General features: G+C 52.7%; 1 protein-coding gene across 3 annotated transcripts; it reads right to left on the minus strand.

Annotated features, from left to right (window-relative positions):
• Positions 1-274: 274 nt before the first annotated feature.
• On the minus strand, positions 275-24839 carry PDZD4 (PDZ domain containing 4). Of its 3 annotated transcripts, none has more exons than XM_081125073.1 (8): positions 24167-24839; positions 6854-7089; positions 5670-5760; positions 5076-5174; positions 4080-4142; positions 3551-3652; positions 3164-3259; positions 275-2984 (listed from the first exon to the last, which is right to left on the minus strand). In XM_081125073.1, the coding sequence occupies exons 1-8, from the start codon at positions 24224-24226 to the stop codon at positions 1437-1439; spliced, it is 2295 nt and encodes a 764-aa protein (XP_080981199.1). In that variant the 5' UTR covers positions 24227-24839; the 3' UTR covers positions 275-1436. The 3 variants fall into 3 exon arrangements, with proteins under 3 accessions (XP_080981199.1, XP_080981198.1, XP_080981200.1); XM_081125072.1 differs by having other exon boundaries at positions 6836-7089; XM_081125074.1 differs by lacking the exons at positions 5670-5760; positions 6854-7089 and having other exon boundaries at positions 24167-24838.
• Positions 24840-25743: the final 904 nt, after the last annotated feature.

Raw genomic sequence — 25743 nt, forward strand, 5'->3', positions numbered from 1 at the left:
GAAGAGAGAGAGATGATGTGAGACACATCGATTGGTTGCTTCCCGAGTCTACAACCCAGGGTACGTGCCCTTGACTGGGAATCCAAACCACAACCCTTCCATGCGTGGGCTGATGCACTACCATTGAGCACACCAGCCAGGACTGAGGCACAGCTTTCAATTGTCCCCAGTCCTCACCTGCCCTGCCCCCTCCCCCCACTTCCCTCTCCCACCCCACACTGACATCTCTTCTCCCAGCTGGACTGATGAAAATAAACACAGGGAGGCCAGGAGTCACCATAAAAAGGCAGCTTGCTTTATTGTTGTGTTGCCAGTGGGGGGCAGGGATGGGCAACCTGTCTGCCTCCAATCTGAGGCTCTCTGAGGCTGAAGGGCCCCAGGGAGCTTGAGGCTGGCTCTCACTAAATGTACCAGTCCCTGAGGGCTGCCTGATCCACACCTGCCAAGTGGGGTGGAGGACATCTCCCTAGTCAACCCAGCTGGCCGGGCACGCCTCTCACGGGTCCAGGCCAGTCCCTCAACTCCATGTGGGTCTTGTTTCAAAGGTCTTTTGCTACTACACATGGGCCTTGGTTTCTGGACCCCTCACATCTAAGTATGACCCTCAGAAGAGAAGCCACCCACACTCCACATAGAGTTAGGCCCAGCTCTGGGCTGTTATTTCTTCTTGGGTGGATACTGCCCCCTCAGTTCCCCAAGTGTCGGCTCTACCTTGGTCAGAAGTAGCCTCCAGGGTAAGCCTTGAAAGCCACGTCAGAGGCTCCTTGTCCCCACATCTCAGAGTGGAGGCCAGCAGGAAAGCTGCTTCCCATTCTTCCCTTCCTTCCCATCTCTTCCCTCCCACCCCCACCCTCCCTCTTACTCCCCCCCCCCTCCTTCCCAGCCCTCACTAGGGGGGGTTCCACCTTTGTCAGGCTGCCTGAAGGAGCTGCCAGCCCCCAGGGCAGGTGCACAAAACAGAAAAACAAGTGGCAAGCACAGAAAGGGAGAAAACCCACAAAAATCAGGGTTGCCTTTGTCTACAAACAGTGGAGGCTCCCAGCAGGAGGAGACTGCTCAGCTCGGAAGCTGGACATTCTCTTGTGCTTAGGATAATCCTCTTCACCTCTCCTTTTCAGCTCAACTTCCCTGTCCCCAAGTACCCACACTGAGAGAGCTCTGGAGGAGTATGTGTGAGTGTATTCATGTGCATGTGCCTGGGCTCATGTTTCGCACACACGTGCACACAACTGAAGGGATGCCCATGCTCCTCAGGGGCTTCTCTCTGGTAACAAAGTCCTGTGCACAAATACAAAGACAGGGGTGCGCACACCTGTGCACACACAGACACACTAGATTCTAAGGGAGAGTAGGGGATGGGGCTCCTGGAGGCTCACTGGACCTGGGCTGGGGCAGAGGGCCCGCCCTGTAGTGCAGCTGGCTCCCATCTGGGTGGCTCAGACGGTGGTAACCGAGAGCAGAGGGTTATAGACCCGTTTGCCGTCAGCTGATCGAGTGCCGTGGGCCAGCATCTCCTGGATGGTGATCCAGTTATCTAGAATCTTCTTATTCCGCTTCTTCATGGTTTTGCGGTGGCTCAAGGCAATGATGTTGAGCTCAGCCTTGCTGTCGCTGTTCTGCTGTTCCCTCAGGCACTCCAACCGGCTCTGCATCATGAACTCACGCCTCTTCCGCTGCTCCCGGGCCCGGATTAGGTGCTGCTTCCGCTCCTCCTTGCTCCAGTAACGGCCCATCTTCATCTCACTCACAGCGTCATCGTCTGTGGTCATGCCACTGCGCTCCTCCCGGATCTTCAGGGCCCGGGCTTTTAGGAGGCGATCACGCACAGGCCGCTTGGCCACATACCGGGTTCCATCACTGCGCACCTTGACTTTCCACTCCATGCGGGGCACTTCGGTGGCTGCCACGACTGCTCCACCCACCCGAGGACCACCGGCCAAACTCAAGGGGCCATGGCCCAGATCCTCCAGGCAGTGTGGAGGGACCAGCTGCACACAACTTTGGTAGTGCTCACTCTCCTGGCCCTGGCCTCGGTGGCGCCTAGAGAGGTAAGGGCTGATCTCGGGACCCACACGCTCCAGGGTCACCCCCATCTTGGGACTGCGGCGGACACGCTCCTCTGAGTGCTGTCTCCGGCCCACCTCAGGATCCCGGGAGAGGGATCGGAACTTGGCAGGGCTCCCCTGTGAAGGAGCTGCCTTGGAGTGGGTGACGACAGTGGGGCCAGAGGGGGTCTGGTTCAAGTTGGAGTTGACAGCAGCAGCCCGCCTCACGGGGCTCTCCTGCAGAGGCTCAGTGAGCAGCGGGGTGCTTCGGCAGCTCTCCCCTGTGTTGTAGGCACTGGTGCTGTCCTTGTCAGACTTCTCAGGCAGCTCAGAGATGTCAGACAGCTCACGCTTCTTGGGCTCACTGGCCCCCAGCTCATAGACGCTCTCCTCCTCCAGCAGCCAGGCCTTCATGCAGCGCTCCCGCAGCTGCTGCATCTTCTGCGCCCGCAGAATGTTGCGGCACTTGAATTCCAGGTGCCGTAGCTCCTCCTCCAGCATGGCCATCTCGTGGCCCAGGCTTTCATTGCGGTTGACGTCCAGGGCACTGTTGCCACTGGAGGCCCGGGAGAAGAGGGGGCCCAACTGGTTGCCATTCTCCAGGTGGCACTTAATTTCCAACAGCTCCCTGTAGCGCTCATACTCCTCATCAGTGAGGCCGGGGACCTCACTAACCCCCAGCCCAGCCCCCTCAGCCAGCAAGGAGTCCATGCTGAAGTGGAAGTCCCGGCTCTGCAGGGCGTCCCCTTGCAGGCCAAACTTTCGCAGGGTCCCAGGTGTGTTGGTGGTGCTTGGGGGCTCATCCCCCAGCAGGTCGTGCTCAGAGCTCTCCTCATTGCGGGTGCTCTCATCAGTCCGACCCACCCCACTGTCCAGCTCCTGGCTGTTGCTCAGGCCTGGGCCCACTTCAGGGGCCCCTTGCTCCTCTTCTTTTCCAAGCTGGGGTAGAAAGATGAACCCTACTCAGTTTGGGTCCCACTAGCAGGACCACCAAAAGAGGATCAAGGATCAGAAGGACTTTGGGGTCCCATCCACCTCCCACACACCCCCAGCCCCTCCTCACTCTCCCTTCCTGTTTGCCCTCCCCACCACCTGCCCTTTCCTTACTCCTTCCTCACCTGCTGGGCAGGGGGGGATTTCAACTTCCCCTCATTCTGTGAGTCCAAGTCATCCAGGAAGTCGTCCCGGTCACTGTCCTTCATTCGCTTTGCCAGCTGCAGAGACAGACCCATGATGTCCCTACTGTCTTAAGAACCTCCCCAGATACCCCTCCAGTTGCCTCAAGGTTTTATACCCAGCCTCCTGGTCTCAATGAAGTTAACAACCCAAGAAAGGGTGTGGTCCCAGCCATCGTAGGCCAAAAGGAGAAACAGGCCCTGAGACACTTCCAGCCCTCCATCAGTGCCAGGTTGTTGGCATGTCTATGCCCTTGCCACAGATCAGCAGATTCCAAGACAGAAAAAGCCCAATGTGAGGGGACCCAGAACACCCTGCCAGATACACACCTGGCTCTCAGGCCGGGCCACCAGCAGGGAGATGTTGGTGTTCTCCTCCTGGCTCAGGATGGCCACCGCCTCTTCCCGGTTCTGGACGTCCATACCGTTTATCTGTGGCAGGCCGAGGAACAATCAACAAAGACGGGAGAGCTGGCACCAGGGTGGGCCCTGGTTGATCACCCTGGGCTAGAACAGGCTCTCAAGCTTTGGCAGGATGGAAAGAAGTGGAAGGTACCTCGGGAGAGGACAGCCTGGCCTGTGCAAAAGCACATGTGCTCAGAGGGCAGCATAGAGTAGATGTGCTCACATCTGGGGGATAGAGGGAAAGGCTGGCAAGGTGCCAGAGCAGATCCCATGGATACACAGGAGTCACCTGGAGCAGTTGTGCAGGAGAGATGAGACCCAGCCCCAGTTTCCGGCACAGAAGGATGCCTGGCACCAGGATAAACTCTTAGCAGGACAGAGCTAAGAGCTTCAGATAAGTAATGGGACAGCTCACACAGTGAAGCTTTGGGTCAGACGTGCCTGCCCCACTTACCTGGACAATTCGGTCTCCCTCTCGGATCCGGCCATCTTTGGCTGCAATGCTGTTGGGATTCACCTGCAAGGCACACACACCCTGGGGACTTGGCACCTCCACTAAGGTGCCCTTTCAGTAGAAAGGGTCATCCTCACCTCAGGGGCCCCCAAAGCAAACCAAAGACTCCTTGCTTACTCCCTCTTCCACTCAGCAGCTTCCAAACTCCAGGAGTCAGGGACAGAACAGTGGGCCTGGGGCTAGTCACCTCTTCCTAGCACGAGTCACCAACTTGCTGACCAAAACCTTCTAGCCCCTGCCCACCACCCCCCATGCCCATGCCCTGACTGCCCCTCCTACACTCTTTTGCATGGAAGCCTGTTCTTTTGTGTCAGAGGCTAGGCAGATGCAGGAAGCTGGATACTTTCCCATACTCAAAAAACAGCAGTAGGATGTTCATATGAAGGTTAACTTGATTAAAATACTGCTAGAGTGTGGCAGGCAGCAGGGAAGTCATCCTTCCTCCTGAGGACACACAGACAGGTGAAGGAGAATGACCCCATGAGTGCCAGGAGGACTGGCTGCAAGATGTGGGAGGAAGAACAAAGCCTGGCCAGGACCTCATCCTGCCTCAGCCTTGCCCACTGTCCCACCCTGGCCATGTGTGCTGGGGGAGGGCTATCAGGCTAGACATACACTGAAGCTACTGGCTGCCCTGGCCTCATTGACTGGCAGCCTCCCTGTGATGCTAAGCAGGCCTTATCCCTGGCAACTGGGTCCTTGTGAGAAGCCTTAGAGCCCTGGGCAGTGTGGAAAGGCTGAGGTTGGATGGTATGGGGATTCTCTGTGTGCCAGACCCTGCCTCAGCACACACAACCATGGTGCCCATTCCCCTCACCAGTGCAGTACAGATGGGCATCAAAGTCCAGCATTGAGGTCCTAGCACAATGAAGATGTCTTGGCATGGGGCTCTGCTGCCTTCTAGAAGACTCCACCCTCATATCCCCACCTTCATACCTCTCCAACGTAGATGCCCAGGTCCTCCTCATCATCGGTGCGATAGCAAACCATCAGGCCCAGCTTGTCCCGGTGGCTGGCTTTATATAGCTCCACCTCCTGTCACAAGGGGGAGTGGGGGAAGCAGAGGAAGAAAGCCCCAGAAATATGTGACCAAGGACCCATGCTGCAGTGCTGGCAGGCGCGACCCAGCCCTAACCCCCAGTAGCACTTCACCTGAACTGAGCTTCCAGCCTCACATTTGGAGGATCTTTCTTCTTACCATCCCAAAATAGCACATGTGTTCACTAGTCTTTTCTACCAGGAAATGCCCAAGACATACAAATGAGACAAGACACACAGGATGCACAAGACACGGACATGTGCAGGACACAGACTCACCAACATAAACTGACCGTAGGACCTCACCCGTGCCCTCCCCAACTCAGCCAGACTTGGTGGGTGAGCCTGAGTAACCAGCCACACACTGGGAAGGACCACAAGGCCCAGCCTCCTGGAAGCAGCAGGAGCCAGGCCTGGGCTGGGCTGTAGATAGCTGTCCTAGGACTGGCTCCTGAGGCTGGCTGTGGGCCCTGCCCTGGCCACCTGGCTCACCTCATACTCCAGCTCGTCCACACGGTCTGCCTCCTGCGGGCCGCCCTCCATGAACTCCGCTGGGTCATAATACTCATGGCTGATGGGGGGGCTGCCCAGGAGAAGGGGGGATCAGGCTGGCCATCTCCTCCTCTCATGCCCTTGCCCCAGCTTCGGGGCTGGCCAGTCCCACTGCACTCAGCATGGAGCCCTGCTCGGGGTTCACCCTCAGGGAAGATGGCCAGGCTGCTTCTTCCAGAACTCCCTCCTGGTCTACATGCATCCATGCATAGACCAGGAGTGTGCAGGGGTCCGCACTGAGGACACAGGCATGCCTAGCTCTCCAGCCCTGTCCCGCACTGTGCCCCAGCTCAGGCTCCTCAAACCATGCCAGCCGGCAGGGACCAACTTCTCCAAACTGTGGGGTGCCCCCCCCACCCAGCACTGACCCCACTCATGCAATGCCCCCAGGAGTTATCCAGGCCCCAGAAGACTGCTAAGGGGCAGAGAAGGACCCACTCTACCTCCAATGGTGCCCCCCTTGCCCTGAAGCTAAGTTTGGCTGTTGGCGGCCCTGGGCCTACCTCTCTACAGAGGGGATCCCAGGACTAGTCGGGGTTTTAGACTAGCAGAATGAGTCAGTGCTCACACAGTCATGAGCCACCAGGCCTGGATGAGAGGCCCTTCTTCCGAGTGGGCCAAAGCCAAAGAAAGAAGCCGAAGAGATGGAAGAAGTTCAGAGCAGGGAGAGAAATGGGACAGACAAGGATGCAAGAAGATTCAAGGGGTGATGCTTGTGAGGCAGAAGACGATGGGACGGCAGAGGAGAGAGGATGGAGGAGGAGAAGCTGAGGACCTCAACCTTCCAGCAGCAAGGTCCCAGGATGGTCCTCCCTTGGTCCTAGGGGTAGATACAATGAGAAGCCTGTGTGGCAGCCTCCCCTGACCCCTTCCCCTGCTGGTTTCAGCCTGAGGCTAGAGGCCTGGAGATTCTGAGCTCTTGGGTACCACAGTCAACTCTGGAGGACAAGGAGCCTACTTCCTGCCTGAGAGGGCAAGCCAGTTGGGGTCTCCCTGCCATGCCCAGAGCTGCAGCAACGTAGCCTCTGGGTGGTGTGAGGATGACTGCCCCTGGTGACGTGCCCTCTCTGGAGGCAGGGCCCGGGGCCCTCCTGAGGGCGACTCACAGCTCAGATAGGACGTACGGCTCCAGGATGACCATGGGCGGGGTGGGTGGGCGCAGCTTGCCCAGTGCCATGATATGCTCGAAGGTGATGTCAGTCTGAGTGCCACTGTCCACCAGCTGCAGGTCGTGACAGGAGCTGTCCCCCCGGAGGCGGGGGCTGCGTCTCAACACCTGGATCACCAGGGGCTCCTTGGAGGAGCGCAGGGCCTCCAGGGTTTGCTCCTGAGACAGCTTGGAGAGCTCCTTCCCGTTCACCTGCAGCAGAGACATGCCCCCATGAGAACCCACTGACCAGTGCCCCAATCTGCTCAGCCAAGAAATCTGCTCTCCACCCTTGGCCCTGCTTATCTTAAGAGCTCTCATTCCCAGGTGAACCCCACTTCTCAGCCCTATCACCATACAGTGCTGTCTGGGGAATGCTTGGCCATGCCCCAGAGGCCTGGGAACCCCAGTGACTATGCACTGGGTCTGGGGGCTCTGCTCTCACACTAGAACATCCTTCGGCCCTCCTCCAGAAGTCATCCACTCCTGTCCCCCTCACTCCAGCCCTGCATCTTCAGGCAACACTGAGGCCAGAGCTAGTATCTAAAAGATTTTGGAGTTTCCCTTGGCAATAACTGAGCATCTATTGTGTGAGAGGAAGACCTTGATTCCGCTCCCGATGGGTGTCAGTCAACAAATGGGTTCAGGCAGGAGAGTCGGGGAAGAGTAAGAAAGACACAAAGGACAGGATCTCTGTCCTCAAGGTAGTGAGGGATTCACCAAACAGAAAAGGCCAACATGCACAGAGCCTCTAGCATCACAAGGCAGCCTAAGGCCAAGGAAGTGGCCCTTATACAACCACCGCTGTTTCTTGTGTGCCTGATGTGCCCAATTCTGACCCCAACAATCTATATTGGCAAATGAGGAAAGCAAGGCTCAACAAGACAAAGGGAGTGAGTCAAGGTCATGATCCAGGCCAGTAGTCAGAGGGGGTGGGCAGAGGAGGAGGAGGCCATTTAGCAGGCTGGGGGCCAAGAAGGTGGGGCTGGAGTAGGCTCAAAGAAAAAGCAGGCTGATATTGGCTGGAGAGTGGAGGGCCTTCCGGGCAGAGATCCAGGGCAGGGTCTCCGCTGGGTGGAGCAAGTGGCCCTCAGGGCAACTGGAGGCAGAAGGCCCAGCCCTTAATTTCTGCAGTAGCCAGTGTTCCTTGGGCTCTAGGATGATCACTTTCCAGCTGGCGAACCCCACAGCACGCACTGCAACCTCAAGGCCCTCCTTGGCAGGGAGGCAAGACTAATGACCAAACAAACACAGCCAGAATCTGTCATGGGGCCAGTGAGGGAGAATCAGAAAGCAGTTCCTGGAGCAGGGGGATGGCAGAGTCTTCAATTGGCTCAGCAGCTTGTGGAAGGGCCTGGGGAGGCCACACACTATCAGTGACACCCCAAATGGCTGTACCCAGCAGGTAAGTGTTAAGACAGGCCTTTAGAGGGTGCTATGGAAGCACAGGGCCAGCCTAGGAAGGGGGGTAAGGGAGGCTCCCTGAGCAGGTAGGTGCCACCTGCCCTGCATCAGGGGATGGGAGAGGGGGGCAGAGATAGGGAAGCTGGTTTTCAGGTGGAAGCAAAGTCCTTGGCAGTCAGCATGGAGAGTGCAGGTTCTGGGGACGCAGTGTGCACCCATGAACAGAGCTCCTACAAAAATGAGAGGAAGCCCCCCACTTGGGCAAAGGCACATGGGCACAGGCAGCTGTGGCAAATGAGAGCCCTTTTCAGCTTGCCTGTGCTGTCCCATCTTATTCTCACACTAAGTGCCACCTTCCTCCCTGGATGTTTCAGGGGGATGGGGTTCTTCATAGAGATGCCCAATCCAGCTGCAACATGTCTTCTCAGCTGCAAAGTGACAGACCAGCCAGCCCCTGGATGTCATGCCAGGAAGGCAGGCTGTCTTACGAAAGCACAGAGTACAGGGACCCCCGGCCAGCCATGGCTCCTCTGAGTAATTCCCTTTCTGCTACATGATTATGTCCTTATAGATAATTTCTGTTTGTATGTCTCCCCCCTCTCTAAGCATTCCATGGTCAGAAAAGATTGTTTTAATTTTGTCTAATTGTGAAACAGGTTCATTATAGAACATTTGAAAAATATAGAAAACCAACACGTACATGCCTTCAGAGTTCAGAGTTCCTGAGTTTCCGCAGAACAGCCCTGAGGAGCCGCAGCATCTCAGGCTTGGTGGGGGGCAGCATGGGGCTGGGGGTTCAGGGAATGGGGAGTGGGCTCAGTCGGGGACCTGGGAGAAGCCCCCTCCTTGCTTTATGTAGTAGGGGCTGGGGGGCAGTATGGGAGATGGGTACCCGTGTGGGGTATGGATGAGAGTGGGGCAGAGGGTGAGTGGGGGTCGGTAGGGGTAGGAATAAGGGTGTGGGGTGGCAGTGGGGATGTAGGTGGGGTTTTGGCTGAGGTGTGGAGGCCTAGGGGTAGGTGTGTGGGTAGAGTGTGTGCAGGGGTGGTTGTTTATGGATTGGGTGGGTGTGAGTAGGGGTGTGGGGGTCTGGGTATGAATGGATTGTGTGGGTGAGGGGTAAGGTTTGGTGGCAGTGGGGTGTATGACCCTGTATTGAACCCTCTTCTCCTCCAGATTGTCTTTTCTCCCTCTCCCTCTGCTCCCCCCACCACCACCTCCTCACTTAGCACTATCAGCCTGTGTCATTATCCTCCTTTGTCTCTATCCTAAGCTTTTGGTAAATTAGTCATCTGGGGGGGAACCCCCCATTGCCTTTTCACCCTAGCTCTCACAGCTGCCACTCTTTCCTGCCACATCACATATCCTTCTTTCTGGGGACCAGAGCAATAGGAGCTCGTGTCCTTGGCACCTGCTCATCACTTCCTGCCCCCCTCCTGTCACGTATACCTCAAAGCCAAGGGCCCAAGTGTGTCTATCCCAACAGAAGACCCACACTCACTGGCAAGCAGACACATGCTGAGGCTCTGCCCAAGCACCTGTGCATCAGGAGCCATGAAAGGCCCAGAAAAACCCAGGGAGAGTGCTGAGCATGCTGAGCAGGTGGCACAGACTGGACCCTGGTAGAATTAACACATGGGCGAGGTTTCACAGCCGCGCCACTGATCTAATGTGCCATTTAGAATCACTGTGTCCGTGTTGACTTTTTGTCTAGAAGATCTATCCAGGGAAGTCAGTGGGGTGTTAAAGTCCATGACTATGACTGTGTCGATCTCTCCCTTAAAGTCCTTAAGGTTATTACTGATAGGTCCTTATTTATTGTGATTTTAATTCTTTATGCCTAAGTTTCTCTCTCTATTTCTTATTATTATTGCAGCAGTCCCTTTAACATTTTCTGCAATGCTGGTTTGGTGGTGATAAACTCCTTTAGCCTTTTTTTTTTTGGTCTGGGAAGCTCTTTATTTCACCCTCTATTTTGAATGATAGCCTTGCTGGATAGAGTAGTCTTGGTTTCAGATCCTTGCTTTTCATTACCTTGAATACTTCATGCCATTCCCTTCTGGCCTGTAGAGTTTCTGATGAAAAGTCAGCCTACGACGTTATAGGAGCTCCATTGTAGGTAACAGATTGCTTTTGTCTTGCTGCCTTTAAGATTCTCTCTTTGTCTTGAATTTTTGGCATTTTAATTATGATGTGTCTGGGTGTGGGCGTTTTTGGATTCTTCTTGCTTGGGAATCTCTGTGCCTCCTGAACTTGTGTGACTTTTTCCTTCACCAGATTAGGGAAGTTTTCTGCCATTATTTCTTTAAACAGGTTTTCCATCCCTTGCTTACTTTCGACCTCTTCTGGCATTCCTATGATGCAAATATTGTTGCGTTTCATGTTGTCCCACATCTCCCTTAGACTGTCCTGTTTTTTAATTGTTTTTTTCTTTTTGGATCTCTGATTGATTTTTTTCTATCTTGTCTTCTAATTCGCTGATCCGATCCTCAGCTTCCTCTAATCTGCTATTTATTCCTTCCAATGTATTCTTTATTTCTTGTATGTCATTCTTCATTTCTGATAATTTTTCATAGTTTCTATCTTTTTTCATGCTGTTGAGAACCCTTACAATCAGTATTCTGAATTCTGTATCTGATAGATTTCTTATCTCCATTTCATTTAGCTCTTTTTCAGGAGACTTCTCTTGTTCTTTCATTTAGGGCTTGTTTTTTGTCTCCCCATTTTGGCTGCCTATTTGAGTTTGTTTCTATGTATTAGGTAGGCCTGCTAGGACCCTGTCCTTTTGGATGGTCTCTGGTGCAGGCCAATGTCAGACGCTATTTGTGACTGGCCTTGAGTACCCTGTTTGGAGCTATCAACAACCCACGCACTGCTTGAGGTCCCCTCTGTTGGGGCTGGGTGCGTTTGGACAGGACCAAGATGCACACCAAAGTCTGCTTTTCCAAGGCCCAGGTCCAAAAGCAGATAAGGCAAAGGCTCAAAGCACTCTGAGGTCTGCCTCAGCCTGAAGGCTGATTAATCTAATTCTCTTAATGAGCCTTGGGCTGTAGAAACTCCATGGGGTAGGATTTTTTCAGCAGGGTGGGGCAATTGCTTCCCCCTCAGGCAAAAGCTGCTCGGAAGGTAAATGTCTGCCTATAAAAGATGTCCTCTGCAGTATGGGGGAATGACTCAGCACAGGAATCCAGAGGGGTGCCCCTTGAGCTCTATCTCCAGAGCCCACAACCCTAGATTCTCCTCACACAGCTCCAGTCCACTCTGCCCTCCCTCTGCTGGAGCCCAAGGTGAGTGGCTGCACACGAAACTTTGTGTATTGGCTCTTTAAGAGGGTGCCTGCATTTCCAGCTGTCTCTCCCTGGCAGACAGAAACATGGCTGCTTTTCACAGCCAGGTGTCATGTGGGCACCTTTCTCAGTTCTGGTGCTCTTGGCTGGGAAGCCCAGCCTGGGGTTTAGGCCCCAGAGTCCTCAGTGGGAACCCCCCCACAGCTGAGATATCTCTCAGGACTTTCAGCTGTTGCCTGTGGGAGCCCAGCCAGCCTTCTTGCACCTCTGCACTTCCCACCAGTCTCTATGTGGTCTCTACTTTTCCTGCTTGGTTATGAGGGTGCTCTCCAGCTCATCTTCAGCTGCAGTTGATTATTCAGGGTGGTTTTTCTATATTTTAGTTGTAATTCCAGTTTGGTCCCAGGACTGTCCTCATTCCTTTTAAGGCTGAATAATATTCCATTGTGTTCTATAATCTTCCATTGTATAGATAAGCCACATTTTGTTTCTCCACTAAACTGTGGACAGACATTTGGGTTGTTTCTACCTTTTGGATACAGTGAATCATGCTGTTTGGAGCATTCCTGTGCAAGTCCCTGACTTCATGTTTGAGTCCCTGTTTTCAAATCTTTGGGGTGTATACCTATGAGTGGAATCACTGGGCCATATGGTCATTCCATATTTTAATTCATTGACGTACCAGCATCCTTCTTAATGCCAAAAACTTCACAACAACCTTAACTGTGTCTACCACAGTCTTCTAATAACAAGCCTGTTTCTTAAAGATATAAAATGACACATGAACTATGATGATTACCATATAACATGTTTATGGGGAAAGGCTTGGAAGGAATAAATAAAAATATTGTGCAAGGGAAATGGAAATCTGAGATTTCTGGGAGTGTGAATCTCAGCAAGTGGTAAGCACCCTGGGCCAGGTGGAAGCAGTATTTATGTGACTTTTCTTTTTTGTTCTTGACAGCATTTTCTTCAACGAACATTACTTTTCTAATCAGAGAGAAAACATACAAAATCAATCTAGCCTGTGATCTGTTCTGAGTTTTTTTCAGTTTCTCTGCAGACCTTGGAAGTTGGCTGGTTTGTGTTCCTGGCTCCTGGGCAGCCAGGCTCAGACTGCAGCCTGGGGGCTCCAGCCCCTTGAGTGCCATTAAAGGAGAACAGTGGCAATGAAGTCACATCAGACGTCACATCCAAACCTGATGTGAGGAGGCTTAGGAGGCCCTACTGTCTCCCTCCACTGTCTTCAACTTCCTGCCCAAAAGAAAGGGACAGCTTCCAGGAGCCTGGAGTCCCAGAGTGAGAGAAGTAAGGGTTAGGGAGACCTTGGATTGTGGCCTCCAAGTGGGAGAAGGGCCTTCACCCCAGGACCTCCTGCCTTGAAGGTGAGGGGGATGAGTCACAGCCACCTACCCATTAGGGAGGTGGCCAAAACCACTTTACACCCACCCCAGGGAGCACTGGGAAGCTGGTTCTGGAAAACTGAGAAGGGCCTGGCCACAGGGCTGGCCAGTCAGCCTCAGTGGCTCTCAGGACCAGAGCAAGACTGGGAAGACACCTTCCAACCCTCCATCCTCCCAACCCCTCATCCTCCTATTCACCCCACCCCCCATCCCACTCCCACTGGCTCTCTCTAGGATTGCACTTGCAGAAATGATTGTGTGGGTGGCCAAGGTGTGGGGCATGAAAGAGGCCACTAGACTTGTCAGGGAGATCTCTTCCTAAGTGACAAAATGTCTAATCACTTTGTTGTACATCTGAAACTAATATAATAATGTATGTCAACTGTCACTGAAAAACTTTTTAAATTACTTTTTAAAAAAAAGAAGAGGACAGGAGGGCCTAGGTGGAGTACCTAGGGGAACTGCCCCCCTAGGTACCGAGTCAGCTTTCAGAGGGAGCCCATGCCCACCTAGCACCCCAATGCTCACCCAGGCCATTCAGTACAAGCCAGACCCCTATGATGTAACTCCTCCAACAGGAGCTTGGTGACCAAGGTAACCAGCCAGAAAGCAGGGTGAGAGTGGGAAGGGTTGGGGGAGGGGACAAGACACACAGCTGGTGCAGGTGCCTAGCTCAAACCAAGCTCAAAAGGAGTATCTGAAGGGAGTCATGGTGGGTGCAGGAAGACTTTTCTAATAATCAAAGGTGTTGGAGGTGAGCAAGGAAAGTGAGGGGCCCCAGCAGGTGGACTGTCTGAGGTTGTACCAGAAACAGGGAGTCTGGGTACCTGGGCTACTGCCCGCTGCTTTGTGCTCTGGCCCTGGGGGACCCCGCTGTTTTATTACCGGGGAGCTGAAGCTGATGGGACAGATTCAGAAGAGGAAAAATTCATAATACCAGAGAATGAGGAAAAGAGAAAGCCTTGAGGACGTTGGAGGTAGGCAAGGGGAACACGGGGGAAAGGGACACCAGTGGCGGGTGAAGGGAGACACGGGAGTAATAAGGGGACACGGGGGTGGAGGAGAGCAACGCAGGAGGCTCAGGGAGCAGTCACGATTGAGCAGAGCCAGGTACAGGAGATGACCACCGCTGCAGCTGCCCCGCTGCCGCCCCGCCGTCCCCCGCCCCCCGCGCGCTGCAGCCGCCAGCGGCGGAGGGCGGGGCCGTAGGCCTAGGCGCGCTCGCCCCGCCCCACTCCCAGCCCAGAGCCTCAGACAAAGAGCCAGTCTCTCCCGCGTCTTTTCCGTTTCTTCCCGTTTCTCACTCGCCATACTTCCCAAATACTCCGATGCGGAATCTGGGCAGGAAAGGAGGGAGTGGAGGGCTGAGAAAATTCAGGACTGGTTTTCTGGGGGTCCCGCGGGGACTCCAGGGGAAGGCCCTTTCGCTCTTGGTAAGGCCTCAAGGAGGTAGTTAACTACGTAATTGCTATTATGACTCAACTAACCCCACTCTGAGGATTAGGAAACTGAGCCTAGGAGAGAACAGAAACCAGAAGTTACCCTCTGCCCTGGCCAGGGAGTTCTAATGGACCAGCTGGCTCTGTCTCTGGCTTCCCCAGTCCAGACAAGTGTTACTGGGACTTCCAAGGTGACAGAGCTTTGGCCTAGAAAGAAGCCTCTGCAGGGAAGGGCAGTCTGAACCAAGGGCAGATTCTCTGCACTTCTGTCTTTTCAGTGGCCCAGCGGAAGCCCTCATTCATGTCTTCCCAACTCTGGATTTTGAAAATTGTCAATCCACAGGAACGAACATCTGCATTCCCTTCACCCAAATCTCCCCAGAGTGCACATTCTGATGCCCCTGATCCCACCTTTTTACACAGACACTTTGGAAAACAAGTTGCTGAAACGAACGCTGCCATGCCCCTGGAAACCACAACACCCTTAACATGCTCATGGATTTAACATTGATATAGCTACCTCCACATCTCTCCAACTGTACCACTAATGCCCTTACAGTTTTGGTGTTTTTTTTTATTCCAGGATCCAATAAAGGACCACACACATTATACTTGTTTGTTATGTCTCTAGTCTCCTCTAATCTAGAACAATTTATCCACTTTTTAAAACTTTCATGACATTAACCTCTTAAAAGAGTCCAGGGCAGCTGCCTTATAGAATGTCCCAGAGTCTGGACTTGCCCTCATTAGATTCAGTTTAAGCACTTAGACAAGTTGCTGTATCCTTATCCCCACCCCCACACACACACACACACACACAACATCCAGAGGCACTGGAGTCAGGCCGTCTGAAGGCTGGGGGAGCCTTGGTTGGTTTGATCATGTAGTCAAGGTGGAGGCTGCCAGGTCTCTTGGTAGCAAAGTTGCATTTTCCCTTCCTAATTCACAAGAAATTTGGGGTAATACCTTGAGACCCTGTGAATATCCTATTCCCCAACAACCTTTATCTAATGGTTTTACCATCCAAGGATGATTCTTGCCTGAATAAATTGCATTGGTGGCTACAAAATGCCTTAATTTGTAAGAATTCTAGCAAGGACACAGCAGTACACTTCATCACCATGTAACTGGCCAAGTGTATAGTGTGCCTCCAGATGAGGCTCCCTGGACAAGGCATACCATCCACCCCCGTAACACCCCCAAGGCCTTTCTGCCCAGGGACAACAGTGTGAAAAGGAAGCATGAGAGGCCTTCATCTCCAAGGTCTTTTTAGTAGTCTGGGGGTGGTGTGTGTGTCTGGGTGCCCATGTGAGCTGCCTGTATGTTGGTAAGGCTATGGGTGATGGGAAAGGAGGGTCAGTTACCACACATGACATGGAAAAACAGATTAATCCTTTAGGACCCACCTTAGGCAATGACCCCTGGAAATTGATTCCATAGGTCTGAGGTGAGGCTTTGCTTCTTATTTGTAACAAACTCACATCCTAAGTGATGTTGGTGTGATTTGGGGCTTCACTGATTTCATCCAAGTTCCCACCTGAGGTTCTCACGACTCAGCATGTGGTCCAAGGACCAGCAGCATGGGCATCGCCTGGGAGCTTGTGAGAAATGCAGAATCCCAGGCTCCACCATGGACCTGCTGAATCAGGTCCTATATTTTAACAAGAGCCCCAGTGTGGAGTCAGCTGTCCCAGAGCGCCCCCTTGAGGAACCAGGAGGGACTTGCACACACCTGAACAGGGTTCAGACACCAAGCAAGTGCTTGAAAGGGTCTGTTTCCTCTCCTCTCCCCTTCCTTCCAAAGCTGCTGAGTGGGTGGATGGTGGCCCACACATGCTAGACTGAAATCTGACCCATCTGTCCTGCCCCTGCTTTTCCCAGGGAAAGCAGGCCTCTCAGGAACCTCTGAAGTCCTGCTTGGGGAGAGGAGCAGGGAAGGAGGGATGCCCCACACCTCCTGGGTGAAAAAGCCAAGTCATGAATGTCAACCTTTAGGTGTGTGCTCACAGCTTCCCAAGGCCTGTGGACAACACCAAAAACATCCTGCCACCCACTCACCTCTGGGCCAACCTGACTGGCCCAAGAGCACAATCGAGGCCTGGCAGTAATCAAAATTATATTCTTTATGGAGAGCTTTTCATTTCCGCTGCTCAAAGCAAACATGAGGAAGGGGCAGATTGCACTACAACACCCTAAAGCCAACCCCAAGCCCCAGCTTCTCAGTCTTTCCTACTTTGCCATGACTCCTGAGCAAAAGGACCAAATCTGTCTGATTCTTTTACATTAGAGAAACCCTCAGAATAATACTAGACATTCTTTTGTCACTGGACATTGACTGTGACACATACATGAGTAAGGCCTTCTCCATCCAATTTCAACAAGTTAACAACCAACCTAATGGCTTGATGGCAGCAACTCCACCCCCCACCCTCACCCAAATGAGATCCCAGGGAACCCAGTGCCAAGGACACTGATTTTGTCAAGGCAATGGCTTCAGGGGGCAGGCACTCTTTATTCCCATTCAGCAGGTAAGGAAACAGGCCCTGAGCAAGTGAACCATTCAGCACCAGAACATCACACTGTTCTACTTGGCAGGGACCTGAGGCAGAAGAAGGAAGGCAAGACCCACTCAGCCCCACTAGGACCTGTGCAGGGCTAAGTGCTTTCACCTGCTTTTTGTCCTTTGGGGTGTGTGTGTGTGTGTGTGTGTGTGTGTGTGTACACAAGTATTTCTTGTTTTTACTGAAGTATAATTACCATACAATCAACTGTACTTATTTAGAGCATACAATTTAAGAAGTTTTGATGTTATATGTATACATGTGTGAAACCATCACCACAATTAAGATAGTGATCATTTCCATCATTGCTAAGTGTCCTCAGGCCCCTCTATCATCCCTCTCTTCCAACCATCCCTGCAAATGCTGCTCTTCTTTCTGTCACTATAGATTAATTTGCATTTTCTACAATTTTCTATCAATGGTTCGGACAGTTCTCGGAAATGAGGTAAGGAAGTAAGGGCACTTTAAAACCTTGTGTCAATGGTAAAGCGCGGTGAGCCTGTGCACATGATGGATATTGAATTCAGTGCCCCATTCATGCACTCTACAGTGATTTCCAGAGGACCTACTTCCTGAACACTGATAGAACCAAAGCCCTGCTCACAGGAAGCCTCCACTCAAGCAGGAGGGAGCATGTGGAGGGGGAGGTGCCACGGAAGATAGAGATGTCTCAGAGGGGACAGGCATGGGCCCACTGCCCTCCCCCCCCCGCCTGCTCCCAACAGCAGATTGGCCTTTCTCTCCCTCACAGTTGCACCTTTTTGTTCATGGTCAGTATGCCCCCTCTTATAAAAAGGCCCCAGGCGAGGGAGTTTGTGGTGTTCCAAGCTGGATCCCTAGCACACAGGATGGTGGCTGGCACAGTGGGGGCTAAGTTAGCAGGTGCTGGACAAAAGAAGGCCTGGGAGACTACCAAAAGGATTGGAGAGGTGTCCTTTGGCCTATCCTGATGTGGCCAAAGGGAAGAAGACAGGCAATTGACTCACTCATCCTAGAGGCTGAAAGAAGAGCAGAGATGGCTGGGCATTGCAGGGAACGGGTGGAGTGGGGTGGGAGTGTTTCCTCTGTCATATTGGCCTCCTGTGTACCAGGTCTGCCAGCCAGCAGGCCAGCACATGATGGTGTCCGAGAAGGGGTACCAAAATCAGGAAGACTGCAGTGGCAAGGGAGAAAGACAAAAGGGCAAAGAGACAAGCTCAACAGAGTGGAGTGTGATGATCCACAGGCCCAGCAAGCAGGGGCACATGGAAGGCATTTTGTGCCTTGGTGCTAGATGATGCTAGGCTCCTTCTGATTCCTAACTCGACATGCACCCCCCCCCAGGGTCCTTACCAGATTTTTCAAGCTTGCCCCCCCCCATCTGCCACCTCCAGCACCCACCCTTGAAGGACATGACTAGGATAATAGAAATAGAGCTAGAGTTCTGACCTGCTGCATTTAAAGTACTATGATAGACCATAAAAGTAGAATAAAGAGCCAAAGTCACATGAACATCTCAACAGTCACAAAAAAGTCATTTATTTGACAAAGTCTAACACTCATTCATGATGAAAGCACTCAAACTAAGAAGGGAACTTAACTTGATAAGAAGCATCTATGAAAAACCCACAGCTAACTTCATACTCATTGGTGAAAGACTGGAAGCTTCCCTAGATCAGAAACAAAGTAAGGATGACCACGTCTATTCAACACTGTACTGGAGGTTCTAACCAAAGCAAATAGGTAAGAAAAAGAAATAAAAGGCATCCAGGTTGGAAAGACAGTAAAACTGTATCTATTTGCCCATGACATGATCCCATATATAGAAAATCCTGAAAAATCCACTAACAACTATTAAAGCTAATAAGTGAAGTTTAGTAAGGTTGCAGGACACAGGATCAATATACAAAAATATATTGTATTTCTATACAATGGCAATGAGAAAGGTGAAGAGGAAACTGAGAAAACAATTCCACTTACAATAGCATCATAAAAAATAAAATATGGTGCCCGGCTGGGCGTGGCTCAGTGGTTGAGCATCAACCTAGGATCCAAGAGATTGTGGTTGGATTCCCAGTCAGGGCACATGCCCGGGTGGCGGGCTCGATCCCTACTGGGGGCCTGCAGGAGGCAGCTGATCAATGACTCTGTCATCATTGATGTTTTTCTCTCTCTCTCCCTTCCTCTCTCTGAAATCAATAAAGATATATTAAAATAAATAAACAAATAAATGGATAAATAAATAAATACATAAATAAATAAATAAATAAATATTGCATGGAACAGACTGACGAATCTCAGAGGAAAGGCGGAGATGGGTGGGTGGGTGGATGGGTGGGTGGGGAGAGATTAACCAAAGAATTTATGTGCATGTATGCATAACCCATGGACACAGACAACGGTGTGGTGAAGGCCTGGGGCGCGGAGTGGGTGCGGGATAGAGGGGATCAATGGGGGAAAAAGGGAACATCTGTAATATTTTGAACAATACAAAAAATAAAATAAAATAAAAATAAATTTAAAAAATAAAATATGCAGGAATAAATTTAATTGAAGTGCAAAATAATTTACAATAGCTAAGATCTGGAAACAGCCCAAGTGCCCATCAGTAGATAAAAAAGCTGTGGGACATTTACACCACGGAATACTATGCAGCTGTAAAGAAGGGTCTCTTATCCTTTGGGACAGCATGGATGGAACTAGAGAGTATTATGCTAAGTGAAATAAGCCAGTCAGAGAAAGACAAGCATCACATGATCTCACTCATATGTGGAATCTAATGAACAAAATAGACTGAGGAACAAAATAGATCCAGAGACACAGAAGCATGGAACAGACTGAGGGATCTCAGAGGGAAGGTGGGGATGGGGGAGTGGGCAGGGAGAGATTAATCAAAGAACTTTTATGCATAAATGCATAACCCAAGGACACAGACAATAGTCTGGGGAAGGCCTAGGGGTAGGGTGGATGTGGGGTAGAGGGGAGTAATGGGGGAGAAAAAAGGGAACATCTGTAATACTTTCAACAATAAGGATAATTTTTTTAAAAACACAAAAAAACTAAATAAATAAGTAAATACATAAATGTGCAAAACATTGGTGAAGGAAATTGAAGACCCAAATGTAAAGACATCCCATGTTGGCCCTGGCCAGGTAGCTTAGTTGGTTAGAGCATTGTCTGGATATGCCAAGGTGGTGGGTTCGATCCCTGCTCAGGGCACATACAAGAATCAACCAATGAGTGCGTAAATAAGCGGAGCAACAAATTGATGTTTCTCTCTTGCGCGCATCTCTCTAAAAATCAATAAATAAAATTGTAAAAAGGCATTCCATGTTCATGAGTAATAACTACTCGCCCAAATTGATCTACAAATTCAATGTAATTCCTATAAATCATAGCTGGTTTCTTCTCAGAAGTTGACAAGTTGATCCTAAAATTCATGTGAAAACTCAAGGGACCCAGAATAACCAAAACTATCTTGAAGAGAACAAGGTTCAAGGACTTACACTTGCTGATTTGAAAATTTACTTGCAAAGCTATAGTAAAGGTAGTGTGGTACTGTCAGTGATAGAAATTTCTCCAAAAAAGATATGCAAATGACCAATAGCACATGAAAAGATATTCAATATCATTAGCCATCAGGAAATGCAAATCAAAATCACAATGAGCTACCACCTCACACACAGTAGGATGGCTATTTCCAAAAACATGTGCTGGGCCCTGGGCAGTGTGGGCGCCCTCCAGCGCACTGAGGCATCGCCAGCTGGATTCCAGGTCAGGGCACTTGCCTGGGTTGTGGGTTTGGAACTCCGGTGGGAGGCATGCAGGGGGTCCGAGGAGTGCAAGGAGGGGAGGCGTGCAGGAGGCAGCTGGTAGATGTCTCTCTCTCCCTCTTCCTTCCTCTTTCTCTAAAAAGAAAAATCAATTTAAAAATATTTTTAAAACTTCATTCATTAATTTAAAAAAAAAACAAACACGTGTTGGGGAGGATGTGAAGAAATTAAACCCTCTTACATTGTTGGTGGGAATGTAAAACAGTTAAGCCCTGGTAGGAAACAGTTAAGCAGCTCCTCAAAAAAATCAAACACAATTACCATATGATCCAGCAATTCCATTTCTGAGTATACACCTAATAAAACTGAAAGTAGAGACTCAAACATATACTTGTACACCCACAGCAGCATGAGTCACAATAGCCAAAAGGTGGATGGATAAATATTATGTGGTTTAGCCATACAAGGGAATATTACTCAGCAATAAAAAAAAAAAAAATGTAGTACTAATACATGCTATAACATGAACCCTGAAAACATGATAAATAAAAGAAGCCAGACACAAAGGGTCACATATTGTATGGTTCCATTTAGAAATGTCTGGAAAAGGTAAATCCACAAAGACAAAGTAAATTAGTGGGTGCCAGGGGCTAGGAGGTATGAGGGGAAATGGGTATGGGGTTTCATTTTAAGGTGACGAAAATGTTCTGAAATTAGATAGTGGAGATAGTTGCACAACTCTGAATATACTAAAAACCTCTAAATTGTACACTTTAAGGGTATGTGAATTATCTCAATAAAGCTGTAGTGCTGTTGTTTCTAAGTGCCTGAGTCATCAGGAGAAAATGGTCTGGAACTCAAGGCTAGGATAGAGACTTGGGGGCTCCTTAATCTGGGGGTCAGAGACCTCTGGAGATCTAGGAAGGGGCTCCAGGGAGCCCTTTCACAAGGAAGTTACATGGCAAGTGATGTAGGGTACACGTGCATTTCTCTGGGCTGCATTGTGTCTCGGTGGGGTCCCTCACTCTGGGGTAAGGTGCAGGGGTCACAGGCAGGTACGGAGGAGACAGGGAGAAGTGCCACTGAAGTTGGGAGGACACCAGTGTTTAAGGAGCACTGGGGCCAAGCAAGGGGTCCTGGAAACTGGCTGGTCTTTTGGGACAAAAGCTTCCTTCCTTGAGAAGAGGCTCCAGCAAAAAGCTCTCTGTTCTATGCTGGGACTCCAGCCCCAGAAACAGGGTTATCTGAGATAGCTAATGGTTTTTCTCTGCTTTCCAGGTTTTAAAAATTCAATCCTCTTTTGTCTTCCCTTAACTTTAATGGATGGCTCCTCTTTTAAAACTTCGTCCAGTCTCTCCTTCTGTCCAAACTTTTGCAGGAGCTTTAAAAGGGAGCAGCATTCCCAGGGACTGGCTGACCTTTGGAGACCTTCCTAGCTGGGGGCCTGCTTGCCCAGTCCTTGGTGCTCTCTCTCAAAGAGGAAAGCCTGGCCCGGGAATTTTGATTCAAACCCTCCTCCTCAGACATGGAGATCACTGAAGGGAGTCCCAGCCCAACCTGTGGTGCCTCCTCCCACTGCCATGGGGAGCCCCCCACCAAAGGGTTACCATAATGTCTCCTCCCAACCACGGCTCAATTCAGGCCTGTAATGTAGTGCAGGTTGCCCTCTGCTTTTCACAGAGTACTACATCAATGCCTCCCAGCAAAGTCCAGAGCCCACTGCTTCGGGACCGCTTGCCTTTTTTTTTTTTAAATTGAATTTATTGGAGTGACATTGGTTAGCAAAGCCATACAGGTTTCAAGTGTACAACTCAATAAACACCATCTGCACGCTGCACCATGCACCCATCACCCCAATTAAAGTCTCTCTCTGTCCCCCTTTGGAACCGATTGCCTTTTGATGATTCCAATAAAGGAAGCAGTGATGATGGGATTCTTAGGCCTCACAGACCAACCAGCGCAGCCCACCTCCCTTCGGCAGCTCCAGTGCCCCCATCACTGGAATTCGATAGGACTGCCCCAACCCGGGAAATTCCCTAACCTGATCTCAGGAGGAGGCAGAGGCAAAGGCAAAGGCCAGGAACGGGGTGGGGGGACAGGGAGCGTGCAAAGCGGAGGGCTCGCGTGCCCCAGAGGTCTATTCAGGAGAAAGCAGAGGAGTGCCCCTAGGCTAGGGCAAGATTCCCCTCATGCCCACCCGCCCTCCCTTCATGGTGGCCAGAAGAACTAGGCTCCCAGCACAAATGCTGGGCTTCCCAGGCCTCCCCAACCCCCGATGCACTGATTCTTACCCCCTTCCTGCGGCCCCGCTGATGCCTGTAGGAGTTCCCCCTATTCTTCTAAGGAGACCCCATTCTCCCAGCCGGAACCGCTCCTGGCTGCACTAGCTCCCCAGTCCTGACCAATGAACACGGAGTTGAAGCGCTTATCTGTGTCCTGTATGCCCCTGGGTCTCGACTCCCTCTGACCTTGACCTCCCTCCACTTATCCCTGGGGGCGTCTCAGGCCAAACCATCTGGGACATTTCTCTAGACAGCTCTCAGAGAGCACACAGAAAGTACACACACGCGGGGGCCGCAGGAGCCTCGGCGAACATATAGACGGGGCACGGGTACGCACTAACAAAATAACGCTACGCACAGGCAAGGAAGCCCTGCTCCCAGCCTCCTGGCTGGAGTCAGGGTCGGAACGCGCAGCCCAGTGCCTCCTCTTCCTCCCAGTCCGGTCCTTGCCCCCTACCTCGAGGCCCAGAGGGAGAGCGAGCAGACCGGGCACAGCCGCTGGGGGACAGCCCTCCCCGCTGAACCCGAGGGCGGCCACTCTCCGGAGGCACCTAAGGTCTGGGAGCCACCGTTTGGGCAGGGCCGGAGCCCGGTGGGTGCGAGGGAAGGCATCCCTGAGCGGACCTAGCGTCTGCAGGGCCCCAGGTTGCCCTCCCGCTCCTGCGCCTCTGTCCCGAGGAGACCTGGATTTGACCGTCCCGGAGCCGCTGGGCGCCAGCCTTTCTGCTCTGCCCTGGGTCGAGCAAGGCAAGCGTGTGCAGGGTATAGCCCGTTGCTATGCAACCTCCACCAGGCACCGGCGCCGGCAGCACCGTGCCTCCCAGCTCCCAAGCGCAAGGCGCCGGACTCGGACCGAGCCCAACTTCCCGACCGGGTCCGATCTGAACCCAAGGCTCGCGTCCCAATCTACTCCATAGTCCAAAGGATGCGCCCCGCACCCCATCGCCACGCAGTTTCCCCTCATCTATGACTGGTTCCCAAGGAGCGCCAACACCCAGCAGCTGCAGAAATTGAGGGCGAGGATGGCTCCCTACCTCTTCCTCCCGAACCCTCCAGCCCTCCCACATCTGCGGCCCCCAGCTCCACCAGGCCTTACTCAGGGGCCGACTTCCTCCTCAGGTGGCGCCCACGCCTTCCCACCCCAGCAACCCAGACGCCCTACCTGAAGCATTACTTTGTACTGCTCCTCCGGTTTCTGGACCACGCACATATTACATCCCATGGTGCTGGCCGGCGAGGGAAGAGGTCAGAATCGGATAAACGCCTTTCACTGGCCCTTGCGCGGGACCTCGGGTCCCGGGCCGGGACCCGGAGCCATACCCTAAAGCGGGGGGCGGGCCGCCTAGCAGAGAAGGGGGGCACGCCCCCGAGGGGGGGGCAGCTCCACGCCCCTCGGGTTAACTCTTAGCTGGCTGAGGCCAGGGGCGGGCATGCTCCCTCGCACCCGGCCGTGAAAAAAAGGGAAGCGGGGGGATGGGCAGGTGCGCCGGTGGTTGCTAGGCTACGGCCCCCAAGGAGGCTCGGGGGCCAGCCGGGCAGCCCGGGGCGTCAGGGGTCGTGGGCCACGTGCCTCCCCGCCCGAGGGGCCCACCGCCGCCGCTGCCGCCTCCGGCTCCCGCCCATGGCGACCGGCCCCGGGAGCCCGGCCCTCGCGCTCAGCGCCGCGGCCCGGCCAGCAGACTGAGGGGCGGCGGCGCGGCGACGGCCCCCGCTCGCAGCCAGGCCCGCGCCCGTGCTCCCGCCTCGCCCCGCCACGCTCCCAGCGCTCCCGGCGCCCGTTCTTCGGCCCCCAGCCCGCCCAGCTATCTCCAGCTCCCTCCCCGGACGACCGACACGCGCGCGCGCCCGCGGCGGCGGCGGGGGAGGGGCGCGGGGACCGGGAGCACGCGCGCGGGGGAGGAGAGCGGGGCTGGGTGGGAGCTAGATCTCCAGGAGGCCTTGAGAGCCGGCGCGGGAAGCCAGGGGCGGGGCCTGCACGGGAGCCTTGAAGGTGGGGGAACCCATGGCTCTCCGCCACCCCAGGCGTCGGGTCCGGGGCGTCCAGCACTGGGCCGGCTCGGAAGACAGGGATCCTGTTTGGAGGAGCGCCTCCCAGGATCCCTCTGAGAGCTCCGGGCCTCGGAGGGGGCGCGATTTCAGCCCCTTTGCCAGGTCCTTTACGCAGCAGCCCGAATGCCTCTACCCCTCCCTCCGGTTTCCCTTTCATGTCGGCTTCTCTCCTTTAACTCGGCTTTTCCTTCTCTGTCGTTGAAATAGACATCGTTGTTAATTTTTTTTTAAAGAATAAAAAGGAAAAAAGCTTGAGGTGGCGTGGATTCTAGGGAGAGCCTGCCAAGCGGCTTGGATGCCCTGGAGCCCTCGCGTGAGGACAGGACTGGCCCTGCCCTCCTGGGTCTGCTGCCTACCTACCTGTGTCTCTAATCCCCAGTGTGCACTCAGGCACAGCGCTTTAACGTTCCCTCCATCTCTTCCTCTTCTCTCCCACAACCTGTCCTTTCTTCTCGGACAAGCAGAGAGAGAGAGAAGGCCTTTGCCTGAAAGCGCATCGGGTTGAAGACCACGTTCCCATGGGGTGCCAGGGGAGAGCTGCTGAGCCCAAGCCCCTGGCAGCATGCTTTATTTCCAGGCTTTGGCAAGTGACAAAATCATTAACCACACAGGGCAATTAGACCTCCGGGGTGGGGGGAAGGCCCTTCCAAAGCTCTTCTTTCCTCCCTGACTCCTGATTTATAGGAATCT

Source organism: Miniopterus schreibersii, assembly GCF_964146895.1.
Source record: "Miniopterus schreibersii genome assembly, chromosome: X".
In the NCBI taxonomy this organism is placed as follows: Eukaryota; Metazoa; Chordata; class Mammalia; order Chiroptera; family Miniopteridae; genus Miniopterus; species Miniopterus schreibersii.

Excerpts from the sequence above, each read along its gene's own strand:
- PDZD4 (XM_081125072.1), bottom strand. The coding sequence starts at position 24,226 with ATGGGATGTAATATGTGCGTGGTCCAGAAACCGGAGGAGCAGTACAAA. Across the intron at positions 3,260-3,550 it reads TGGCCCGGCCTGAGAGCCAG|CTGGCAAAGCGAATGAAGGA; the intron begins GTGTGTATCTGG and ends CTGTCTCTGCAG. Across the intron at positions 2,985-3,163 it reads AATCCCCCCCTGCCCAGCAG|CTTGGAAAAGAAGAGGAGCA; the intron begins GTGAGGAAGGAG and ends TTTCTACCCCAG.